This window comes from Galleria mellonella, unplaced genomic scaffold (genome assembly GCF_026898425.1).
Source record: "Galleria mellonella isolate WM207_F2 unplaced genomic scaffold, CSIRO_AGI_GalMel_v1 utg789, whole genome shotgun sequence".
Classification (NCBI taxonomy): Eukaryota; Metazoa; Arthropoda; class Insecta; order Lepidoptera; family Pyralidae; genus Galleria; species Galleria mellonella.
The window spans coordinates 24,739-37,743 of record NW_026442155.1 but is presented as its reverse complement, the minus strand read 5'-3'; the positions used below and the strand labels follow the sequence as shown (position 1 = coordinate 37,743).

At 32.0% G+C, this 13,005-nt stretch overlaps 1 protein-coding gene across 1 annotated transcript; it reads right to left on the bottom strand.

Moving 5' to 3' along the window:
- Nucleotides 1–1,105: 1,105 nt before the first annotated feature.
- LOC128202222 (G protein alpha q subunit-like) lies at nucleotides 1,106–8,367 on the bottom strand. The gene is made up of 3 exons (XM_052901724.1): nucleotides 8,121–8,367; nucleotides 7,859–8,059; nucleotides 1,106–1,289 (listed from the first exon to the last, which is right to left on the bottom strand). The coding sequence occupies exons 1-3, from the start codon at nucleotides 8,144–8,146 to the stop codon at nucleotides 1,106–1,108; spliced, it is 411 nt and encodes a 136-aa protein (XP_052757684.1). The 5' UTR covers nucleotides 8,147–8,367.
- Nucleotides 8,368–13,005: the final 4,638 nt, after the last annotated feature.

Sequence of the window (13,005 nt, the reverse complement as noted above, 5' to 3'; positions counted from 1 at the left end):
ACACCGTTCCAATATATATATATATATATATATATATATATATATATATAAGTAAATGCTCAAAACTAGATTTAGCATTGATCAAGCGCGAATCCACCGTTGTGGGTACAATGGGCAGGCCACCTTAATAGACTTGGGACCAAGTACTTTCACGATTTACACATACATATCGATAAAATTATAAAAATTTCAAGAAAAGAAATGAGAAGATTAAATTTTCAATTACAATAAATAATAGCAGTAACCGTCTCAGTAGCTTAGATTCTAATAGCTGAGTGAATCAAATCTACAACAATTTTGACAGTTAACAGTTACACTAACTGGTAATAATGTAATTTAACACATAATGTGACTAGTCAAAAATTATCTTTTTCTGTAAAATTAACTGTTAACAGTTAAAAGTAGAAACATCACAATTTTGATCTTAACCACAAATTTAACCGTTGATAACTTTAATGCACGTGGCTATTAATGTGACATTGTGATATGCAAATAAACACATATTATAGGTTTATTAATTTACTAGTGTTTACTATACACTGTACATCTTAGTCAGGGCATCATATATTTTGTAAACATCTGCTTTGTAGGAATTATATGGATCATGAGCGTGTTCATACTTTTACTCGTATTTGGCCGATTTCCGGGTGACTACGACCATAACATTTTGATATTTACATTTTTTGAGAGCTGGATTTGGGTTTGTTATTGATATATGATGAGTTGCGATGGTTTTTACAATACTTTTGTTTTAGATTTTACTACTGTGTTTTGCCAAATATTTTTATAAAGTTAAAAAGATGAATTAAAATGCTTATGATTTACTTTGCATTCTGATGAATATATTTGTATTTTGATACAAATATATTCGCAAGTAAAAAAAGGTGAGGTTTATTCTCGGATTAATTAGGTATGTTAACGCTGTTTATCATAAATGGAGAGTTAAATATAACGGTAAACTGATTAAGTCTTTATTTTCAGTGTTAGACAGATTGGAGCTGGCAACCATTAGGGGTCTTAAAACATAGGATAATATAGTATTTATATTATTAAACCGCAAGAGCGCGATGTATAAAATTATATTAGAATGTGATATAAATACTCACTACATTGGACGGATTCCCGTATTGTATTTTGGCAGATCCACAGCGCGTATCATATCATAACCGCCGCCATAAAGATGTTCTGATAGACGACTGATAAATCCACGCTTGTCATCGTCGCTGTAGCCGAGCCGTGGATGATTCTCATCTGCTTGATAAATGTTGACTTGCCTGACTCGCCAGTACCTATTGAATAGAATTGAATCATAAACAAATGCGGAATGAACTTCCTACCAAGTTTTCCCCTAGAGACTACAGCATGGAATCCATTAAAAAGGGCGTAATACAGTTGACAATCAGTGGTGTTGCAGGCGTATACAGTCTACGGTAATCGATTACCATTGTACGGGCCGTATGCTTTGCCCATTAATAGTTTAAAATGTAATAGTTATCTACTGTTGAGTAAGCTAACGGAAACTATGTTCGAATTGAGATGACATGGCAGGAAATAGGTAGACAATTCTATTTTGTTCAATAACGAGTTTATGTGGTGAGTTCAGTAAGTACCTACTTAATAAGTAAAACAATCATCATCATTAGCTGTTAATTGATCACTGCTGAACATAGGCCTTATCCATATGCCACTGAGAGGTTTTGCCAGTAGTTATCACGTATGGCAGGCGGATTGGTAAACCGCAGTTTGGTTTTACTGGCGATGTTTTAAGAGGGGAAGTTGCACCCATCCTTCGACTATTTAGTTCTCATAATCGCCTTTTACGACGCCCACGGGAAAGAATAGGGTGGTCCATTTCATGTCGGGACCGTACGGAAATAAAACAATATGCATTACTTAATATTGGTGTTATGGAGAAGACAGCATTTGACTTTTTTCTATTGAATAAAATATAATTTGTGAACCAAAAATATTCAGGTATTACTGGTTTATATTTTCCTCTATTTTATTCTCTACCCCTCCTAAATAATATATTTTTATTTAGCAACTATGACAGTTTTATTAGTATTAGTTTATCTGCAAATATTAAATAATAAATAAATTTAAAATAAAACTAGCTGGTAGTAAAATTGAAGCAAAAATTTTAAAATATACATGTATATCCAACATATGGGCAGTATGCTTGTTTATCACTTTAGTAATATAAAATTGCAACTGTGTTCTACAAAAAATGAACTTCATTTATGGCAAAACAAGTTACTTTGATTTCAAAACTAAATACCGATCTGGATTTGATGAAATTAGTTTGATGAAAAAGGAACAATCTGTAAGTATATCCTTCAGATAAAAAAATAATTTTCCAAATCGGTTTACAACCCCACGGAGTTATAAAGTATCAAACAAAAAAAAAATTTTCTTTAGTTTCCAGTTCTTCCAGTTTTATAAACAAATGAACTTTGGCCTATGTTAGTTCTTGCCCAGCTTCAAGCAAATGTATTTGTATAACTGTGTTTCAATTGTAAGGATATGATTTATCATCATCACCATATAAGGCGTTAACTGTTTTGCCAGTAGTTGCTACGCTGCAGGCAGACAGGCGTGGCAGGCAGGTTGGCAACCGCAGTTAGGTTTTGGTGATGTCTTAAGAGGAGACGCTGTTGCCCATCCCTCGAACATTATATTCCCTTAGTTGCCTCTTTCAACACCCACGGGAAAGGAATATTATTATTACTAATAAGCATTCTATACCGGGACCACATGCATGGAAAGGATTATGAGGTGGAAATTAGAGGATATCCACAGAAGATAATCTTTGGGCGTAGCGATACATGAATAGGAGGCGACAGTGTAATCTATGTTTCCATGTTTATCCTGTAGAAATGTGTATAGATGAGATACCTAATGATGGGTATAAGGTACATATTAAATATTCATTATTTATCACAAGAAGGTACAGAAACAGTACGAATATGATTATAAATCTGCGCTCTTATGTAAAACGTTTATTATCGGTCGGTAGAAAATTCCAATTTTAGAAATTGATAAGTACACACGGAAGTGACTCATACAGTTAGGATCAGGACGCTATCCAAAAAGCAATACAAACTAGAAGGAACCATACGTGCTCCTAGGGTCGATAACAGGTTTATAGATTAGACAAATTATTGGAGAAACTAATCAGTTATGCATAAAAATGTACGATACTATATTATATTTATTTATTAATTATGCTCATCACAAGTTTGGTGTCAGTTATGGCAGCAATGCGTGATAGTTGCCAGAATATAACAGGTTGATTCGGTTCTTTGATTTGTCCATTGTTCAAAAGTGTACTTTTAGTGGCAACACTCGCTGCTAGTTCACGTTCACGATTAAACTTAGATGAATTGCAGCTAGTGTCATATGGAATATTTACCATAATAGGTACGTTGCGTGTTAAATCTACAGAGCTAGCACGCACGTAGAATATGTCACTGTGACAATTTCATCACTCTTATCAAGTTCCTATGCAAGCATGTATTTAAGTACGTGCACATTACGAAGTGACAAATTCCCATACGTAAAGTTGATAGATCACAATTTCAAATGTTACCTGAGTATGGATAGCTATGAAGATAAACCTTGTTTACCAGCTTGAGCTTTGCTGAAAGCGTAGGATTGAAATTGATGAAACCTAATTAGCTAAACTATCAAAGTATAATCCGATCTCTCTATTAATAATTTGATATGAATCAAAATGATTAATAGATGAAGAATTCTAAAAATTCGGGATTTCAATAAGAGTTGATTGCAGACAGTTGTAAAACAAAAAGCGTAACCAATCTTCCTGCTTCTATTTTACTAACGTAATAAAATTGAAACAAGACACAGATATTGTAGTTATATGGAAGATATTTAAGAAAAAATAATATGAGGGGCCTTAATAAGACAATTAGATGTTAAAACAATATTTTTTAGAAATTTTGTCTGTCTCTGTGTTTTTTTTTTTCCGGTTTCATGCAAAAATCGAATAGACCAAATTTAATGCAGCTTTTATAGTTGTGTCCCTGAAGGTCTAATTTAAAATATGGTGTATGTTTCATTTTAATCGGGCACCTAGAAGTAGACTAATGTTTTATACAGATTTCATTGGTTTTCCTACTTCCGAAATACACGCGTACGAAGTAGTGAGCAAAAAGCTAATTTCTTCTATATTTTCAGATGTATGTAAATCCATATAATACACTATAACCCAATGTGGCCTAAAAGGACAAAAAAAACTATTCGTTGAACAAAGAAACGAAAACTGTTACATTGTTTTCATATTATTTTTTAAATGCCATAATAATCCGTTGAAGGTTTTCAGAGAAAAAGAAAAAAAAAAACAAAATTTGTTTAGTAAGTTGAAAATATATCATTATATTTTTTGTATGAATTTTCTTTTTTATTGTTAGACGGGCAAATGAGCAGACGGTCTACCTGATGAAAAAGGACTACAGTCGCCCGCCATGAACATCTGCAATACAAGAGGAGTTGCTTGTGCGTTACCGAACTTTTAAATGTTTCTGGTACATTTTTTGATAATATATATTATATAGTAAACGGAAAACTGAAGACGGGGACCTCATTCTTTTAATGACTGATTCTGTTTCGTTTCATGCGTTATATTTTTTCAAATTTCAAATAATTTTATGAAAATGCAGAATAAAGGTCATATACACTCATATAAACTGTACAAAATGCTACAAAAGGCATTTTTACCAGTTGATCTCAATGCTAACAAAATACCACTAAAAACGCTTTCTACCATTTGTTCCTTACTCTGTATGGTAACACGGTAGACGGAAGGAAACATTGAAACTGTACGGAAGTTGCAACGATTCAAAAATCTGGATATATATAGAAAGTGTTTATGGAGATATCCATGAGAATTATACGAGTTTGTGTGAGTTTTAACGCGTGGTATGTAGATTTATACACGGCCTAGTGCTTGGTATCATTGCGCTTGTCTATTGCGCAAGTCCGAAATGGTTGTCTTTAAAAACGAAGTGAGGATTGCGGCATAACTATACAAGACAAGGCATGCGCATATGCCACCTCTGTGTGAACATGTGTTTATTTTATATATATCTTTGACTATTATCACAACCTGTAGATCTGTAGTCTTGTTAGAAATTTTAGGATAATTGAAAGGCGGACTTTTTTACCGGCAGATAAAAATTAAAGAATGCTGTTTATCTGCTTATGATGAAGAGTGTATTCCTTGCCCATTCTCACAGCTGAAATGTATTCCGAACTAAATGGTAGATTCATAAAAAAGACGATTCAAAAATGTTTATGGTTACTATTAAGTTTACTTGAATAAAAAACATTTTTTTTTAATGTGTATTCTTAAAGGGAGATATTTTATTGTGCTCGAATGGAATATAAGAACATACAAAGTAGAGTGGTAATTTTTTCATTCATTTGGCAAAATCTGCAAAGATTAATTGGTTTAGTGTTAATTGTAGTGCATAGTGAAGTAATGTAAATAATAAGGGTATTTATTACATAGAAAAATAATATATGATTATAATTTTTTACACATTCCATGTACTTGTATTAAAATATACATAAATAAATATATACTAAACTATAAAAATAATAAATCAAAAAAATAAATATAATAAATAAAAATAATCTTACTGTTTATGTTATGTTACAGTGTTTGAATTTTATGTACACATAAAACAATGAACTCTATCAAATTAAAAAGTGACAACAATAAATATTAATTTTAGAACATATATTGTTTTAAATTTATCATACGAAATGATAAAAATATTTTATCACCATAGAATATGTTATTGATCTTTTCACATGTATTTCATTTATAAATATAGAAAATGCTTACAATTATATTCTTAGGTGAGGTAGGCAGAGACATTGGGAAGATTGTTAACATTTTGGTTAACATGGGATTTGGTTTGTCTAAATTTCACTGGACAAATTTAAATCCACCAAATATGTGGCAGCTTCTAACACTTTCTCACTGCTATGTAAATTCAAACTTTCACACTCATAATATTATTAGAAATTAGTACCTACCTACAGAGCAGTTTCTATTGTACTGTACTGTACAATTGTTGATTGTTGTTCCTCTAACATCAATCAATAGTTGTCAAAAATGGTTTAAAACACTATATACAAATATGTACTAGTTAATATTCATTCATGCAATTGAAAAACTTTCTTGGGAGATTGAAAATAATTTTCAAACCATTCATATTAAATTTGGTTACATTATGATATGGTTTAAATACCAAAGCATTATATGTGCAGAAAATAAGGCATATTATATCTCTCTTTATATTTTTTTTTCATTTAATAAAAATAAAAAAACATAAAATAATATAAATAGCAAATTTATTTATATTCATACAATTATATATATAAAAAAAAACAATTACATTAAGATATATACAAGTACATGGACAATGAGGAGTATTAACTTTTAGACTTTCGCATTGCATGGTTTATTTATGATTAGTACTCATGACCATAGCTAGTGTAAACTGATCCAAACATCAAGAGAATCAAGGAAAATTATCATAGTTTATTGAAAATTATTACATTAAATTTCATCTCTTACAAATCATGGAAAGTAATATTCATGAAATATCTAGATGCTCTATAGAACCTAGATGTGTTAAATCAATATGCATTCTAATAAATGGTAATAATAAATAAAATATCTTTAAGCTATTAATTTTAATTTTGAATATTGTTAAATTTCAAACAATGCAAGGCAATGTTATCAAATCTATGCAAATCTTCGTATCCCTTTACTGCATTGCCAAATAAATTTTACTAAATAATATATTGTCACTGGGGGCAGTTAGGTTAAAGTTTGGTTAGTTTATGACTGAAGAGTCTTCTTTTCATTTAAGAGTTTCCCTCTTGTCGGTGCAACTAATTCATGCATCTTCCTCCAACCAGTTCTATCCCCAGGCCATATCCTTAACCTCCTTATTCGATAAGACACCTAGTGTTTCTTTTATCTGTCTCATATAGTTATCTGACCAGTTTTAGACTAGTCATAATGTAAAGTTTATAAAGAATTTTTATGATCACTTAACTAATGTCTTATCTATTTTGCTATGAAGAAAGAATATGTGAGCCATGATGTGAGTCTGTCTGAAGGATATGTAATACACACTACTCTTCAGAAATATCAAATATTATTGGAATATATATTTATATTTAATGTCTGTCTGTGATATTGTTTATCTATATGTCTAGATATTTAGACAGTTAATAATTTCCATGAGCATCCCTAAAATATATTTCTACTAACAATATTACTCACTACAGTTGCAGCATCTATTTATATCCATATTTATGATAATACAATATATAAATAAATTGTATTAGGGTGCAAGTAAATGGTCAACTTTTTTGGTATTCTCAATATAAATAAATAAAAATTCACATTGATATTCCCATTAATATCAATAAACAGAGGTCTGAACCACACCAAAATTTTAATTATTTATGAGATAGTAACTATATATATATATAGTATTTGTTGTATATTTTAAATCAGAATATAATGGAACCAATTGGATATTTAATGAGATGCTTATCTTTCTTATCAAGAATAAAATAAATCTGATACTATTTAAGATATAGATATATAATACATATTACTATCTTATCAATGGCAAAACTATTTCTTAATAAAAGTTGTCAATCAGATAAACCATCTTCAATTAAATAGAAATATTTCATAGGGTAACATTTTATAAAGTTGTTACTAACCTCTCACTGACATTAGAACATTAATATGGAGGTTATATATATATGTAAAGCTTAAATGCATAGAAAGGTGGTGTAAACTTACCGAGCAGGAGCAGTTTGAGTTCTCTCTAGCATCTCTTTTGTCCTTTCGGGTTGCCGCTCTATCTCTTGATTGATTCTTTTCTGTTCTTTGGCTTCTTCTGACATGCGGCACTCCATGATTCTCAGAGCGGAGGGCCGCAAACTGTCCTCGAGCGCGGAGCCCTGTCCTTTCGGCAGGCCTTTCAGCCGAGGCACACCACTCCTGTTGGCGTGTGTACTCACATTTCACGATAGTTCACGATATAATTCACTGTATCACGTACCAACGCGACGACGCGCGAACAATCATCCGAACTAGAAACTGTTAAATACTAAAACCGACAATCCGGCGGTCACTGGGTGTGGTGACTTATGATCGGTCATATACATAAACGCTTCTGTCAACTGCCGACATAAACACTTCGGAATCCGCTTATATACGACCGTGGAACCTTGCAAAGTGATCGTATAATCTTGTTAAAGTAACTAGATTCAAGAAACCTATGGCTATTCACCACACACGTGTTTATTAATAAGATTAAAACTGTGAGCAAACAGCGGATTGATGATACCTAGGTAATCTACTGATAACTAGAACGGCCTATGTCTAGGTTACGATGGATTTGTCAGGCTCATTACACCAAAAAACAGGCACTGTAGTTACATTTTTAACCTGTTACGTACCCAAATGTATATCCATAGGGCACGATCAACGGTTCCGCCTCAATTTATTGCACTAACCACGATTAATCACTCAAGTCATACAACGTCCGCCTCTCAATATGGCGCTGGGAGATTTCGGGCGATGGATGTTCTGCGCGTGCGTTATACGAGTTTTAGCAAATAAAAAAAAAAATTAACCGAAATTGTGTGTGGCTTTATAAAACAGATAAAATTATAAAGTAATAATTAAGTACCAAATTTAACTAATCAAATATGAAAATAGCATCAAATTTAATTTTCATGTTCATAAAATAAATGACAGTTTTGAGCTGTCAGTTGTCTTGTCATTCAACCAAAAACGAGAAGTCCGTTGCAAATAATTACTATATTGGATAGTTGCATTTACAGTTGCATGTATAAACATATATTTTTGAATTATTAGACAGTAATATGAATACTCCCATTCACATTGATATATTGCTTTGAAATATCTGTATACTTTTATTAAATTATGGCTGATAGCGAGATAACATTGTTCAAGAAATATTTAAAAAAACCTTTATATTGTTTATGGTGCTGGTTGTAGGGTTGTATCCCTACATGGTTATTTTCGTAGACTAAGAATACTGTATCACTATGGCTTGTACTTACTGTAATGAAACTTATGAATTAGTTCAAAGATTAAACTATTTATTGTGTGATTTCCCATAACATGAAACGCGTGAACAGTCGTGTATGATTGCTAATTATTAAAAAAAAATTGTTTTATATAACATGGTTTTCTAATCACTAGATAAATTGATTGAAATAGTAATTTAAGTTCCTTAATTGCTCTGGAGAGACAGCATCAATGGTTGCTCGTATGTAACATAAAACCATATAAAACATTTTAAAAATAGAGATTGACATCATAGTATAATTTTGTTATCGCAACTGTTTGGTATTCTAATGAAAAACTTTCAATTGCAATATTTTTATTTTTTATATAACCAAATTAACTTTGTATTAAAATTATGTACTTTAAAGTGTTTTTGGTTCCATTCATGTGTCATTAAACAGCTGTGTTGACCAAAACATATATATATTAAAATCCAAATATAAGCACGCTTATGTTTTAAACCCAACATAGCCTGTCATTAGTGAGATACCTATGGCAAACGAAACCATAAAACCTGCAAAACTACGTTAAATATAAGGAATAACATTTGAAAATATCGTGATTAATTCGCCCAGGTATTAATTTACCAAAATGATTTTCTGGGGGGACCGCATGAAGGTTGACCTTTTAGGCTACATTGCTAGCAATGGGATTGCTAAAAAATTGTTAGCAATGGAGACTCATAGACTTAGTATAGCGTATATACTTCATAATCTAAGTTTTTTTCTAATGATAACGGTATAAGCTGGCGGAGCACCAGTGTGGGACGATAGGTGAAAATGAAAGACAGGTCCAGTTGGCCCATCGTGATGAATACACCTAGAATTCAGCACGATAGTTTCCAGGGGGTATCACTTGGGGGTCGATCTGCCAGGGTATATTGCTAGCAATGTGTGTGCCCCTCTGCTTCTCTTGGTAATATGGGTCTGGGTTAAAATTATATCAATCTTCCACACAATGACTGATTAGTAGTTCCATTGCTCGCAATATACCTGTCAAATTCACCCCCGCGCGGTACAATCGGTTAAATCCGGGGTTAAAAAGGAGGGGGTGTTTACCATGAAATAAAATTCTGTATTCTCGACTGAATTTCGTGTTTTCGTTCATGCCGAAATCGGTCCAGTAAATGGACCTTAACATTTTGTTCGTCATAAATTCTATCATAAAAGTCCAAATGAATGATATTTTAACAGATTTAATATGTAAATAATTTATGTAATAAAAAAATTAATTTGTTTTTCATTTGGCGACAAAATTTCCCAAAACATTTCACAGTAGGCCCTCATTTGTCAAGATGGGTTGATAATTTTCACAGCCGATATTATTAATATAATAGTACAGCCGATATTATAGTTTAATTAGTAATACCATATAATACTATACTAGTATCTAGTAATAGTGGATGCTTTATATTTACTCTATTACGGCAATGAGATATTTTTAGTACGTGATATCAATTTGAAAAATTTTCTTTTATGAATATTATTATTTTATTACTAATACGTGAACATAGTATTAATTTTTTCATTAATGTAGGTATTTGTAGACTTCAGTTTGAGTCTATTTCGAGATAAAACTTTGGATCTGTTTCTAAGGGCGTAAGTTCTCTTATTTGGGATAATACATTGTTTTTTGCAGTGAGATCTTGCACTGAAGTATGTATCTTTTCAACTGTTAATTGTCTGTTGTTTAACACAAGTTTATCTCTTAAAGACTTCGTCCGCCTACATTCATTAATTCCAGCAACATATTTGAAATGATCTCTTCATCTAGTTTAGGGTAAAGAGGTTTCTTCAGGGTTATGCACGTAATACCTCTGGTATTGCAGGTGTTCATAGGTGACGGTAGACACAGTTAATAGCTGAAATGATAAATGATGACGACATGTAGAGAAACACCAGCTGATGATATGATACATCACAGATGAGCATGTAGTATGCTTGTATCGAGTAATCATCGGTGAAAAAAGCAGAGACTGTTGATATGTGCAAGTTATTTAATTTATATAATAGCTTAGGTATTTATAATTAGGTATGGGAAACCATTCAAGTTGAACCGTACAATGTCGCGTGCATGTCCTAGACATGGGATTAGCCTTGAAAAAAGTATTATAGTAGTGTTGTAACCAAACTTGAAACCATACTTACTATGACTGAAATCAAATATAAGTATTAATTTTACTATGCTGATGTGAATATTTTCCAGACATATTTGAATTTAACGTGATCGAAGATGTATGCAGTCCTGTTGGAATAATTCAGTTAAATTAAGTTAATGATATTTCATTATCCGTAAGTTAGCTGGAAGTATAAGCAGTTGTGTAGATACCATGAAGTAAGTCACCTGTATAATGTCCAGATTGAGTGGCGGCGTGGTTATTTTTGATCTTTGAAATTCCTATAATATGGTTGAATTGTGTTTAACAAGATGGGCACAGCTCCTCTGTTACATTGATTGGTCTGTTTAAGTACGCTATTTTCATTAGCTTTGCAAAGATTTATGAATACGACGTATGTGATACTCATTAAATGTAATCTGTTTTTTTTTAATTTTTTTTTTTAGAACTCAACATTTGTTTGAAAAAAATTAACAGTTTTCTTGCATGTTCTTGTAAGTAGATTATTCATTCATTCAGAACATAATATTTCATCCTGAATTATTCGATAACCCTGGATTTCTCCTGAGTTATGTGATTATAAGTTGCGAATTTTATTTTTTATACCACATTGTTACAGTGTTACAGGTACAGCAATTTACAGCATTTTCTGGTTTTAAATATTTTTGTGTATTTTTTATATTTTACTGAATAAGGTGTTATTTTGAGGAAGTCCAACTAGTGATATGGTTAGTTGATTGGGAAGATATTTTAAGTCTCACTGTCATTAGTACGCGCGCTACTACCAACATTTATAGAGGAAAAGTTGTTAGTAATGGAGACTGTGAATCCATTGCTAATATACCCAACCAGGTTGATCTTCTCGCGGTTGGAAACTATGTGGTTAATTCTGATGAATTCACCATGATGGGCTAACTGGCCTGTTTTCATTCTCATCGATCACCCTTCTGTGATGCCCGCCAGCGTATCCGTTAGCGCAGGCAGAGGGTTACCATACCATTTTCACGTATCAAAAAAAAACCAACATTTATAGTTTGACCACTATTTGTGGAGACTATAGGTTACCACCTTTTAGCTATCCAATTTCTGACCGTTATTCAGTATACGCTTATCTTTATATATTATTAGTCTGCCATACGTTTCGCTTCTAAATGAAGCATTATCAGACCATAACTCGATCGCTATTGAGCCTAGTATTGTACTGTTCAGTGACTAGACTGCTACTTTATATTCTTTGGAGAACAGTCTCGTTATAGATATATATTTATATCATAATCATCATATCAGCCGTTAACTGTCCACTGCTGGACATAGATCTCCCGCCTGAACCCCGTTTTTGCTAGTAGTTGCCACTCTTAACAGGCGGGTTGGCAACCGTAGCTAGGCTTCGGTGAAGTTTTAAGGGGGACGTTGCTGTATATTTATATGTAATTAATTGACTACATATTTGGAACGAGTCTAGATAAAATAAAACTATCAGTACATATTAAAAATAAAATTATATTGGCATATGCTCAATTATCACAATTTTTAATTAGTCATGTCATAATATCTTGCTAAATTGCCTGGAATAAAATATTCAGATTGTTGTTTCCAAAAATAAGGTGGGATGGAATATGATTATTTTGAAAAAACCGCATATGGCTTCATTAGTTATGAATTAAAAAATAGGACTAACAGCAATTTTTCTAGGTGTATACATATGTACCTATTACTAACGTTAGAGTATTTA

Excerpts from the sequence above, each read along its gene's own strand:
- LOC128202222 (XM_052901724.1), bottom strand. The coding sequence starts at position 8,146 with ATGATTGTTCGCGCGTCGTCGCGTTG. Across the intron at positions 8,060-8,120 it reads GTTCGCGCGTCGTCGCGTTG|GAGTGGTGTGCCTCGGCTGA; the intron begins GTACGTGATACA and ends ACACGCCAACAG. Across the intron at positions 1,290-7,858 it reads ACTCAAACTGCTCCTGCTCG|GTACTGGCGAGTCAGGCAAG; the intron begins GTAAGTTTACAC and ends TCTATTCAATAG.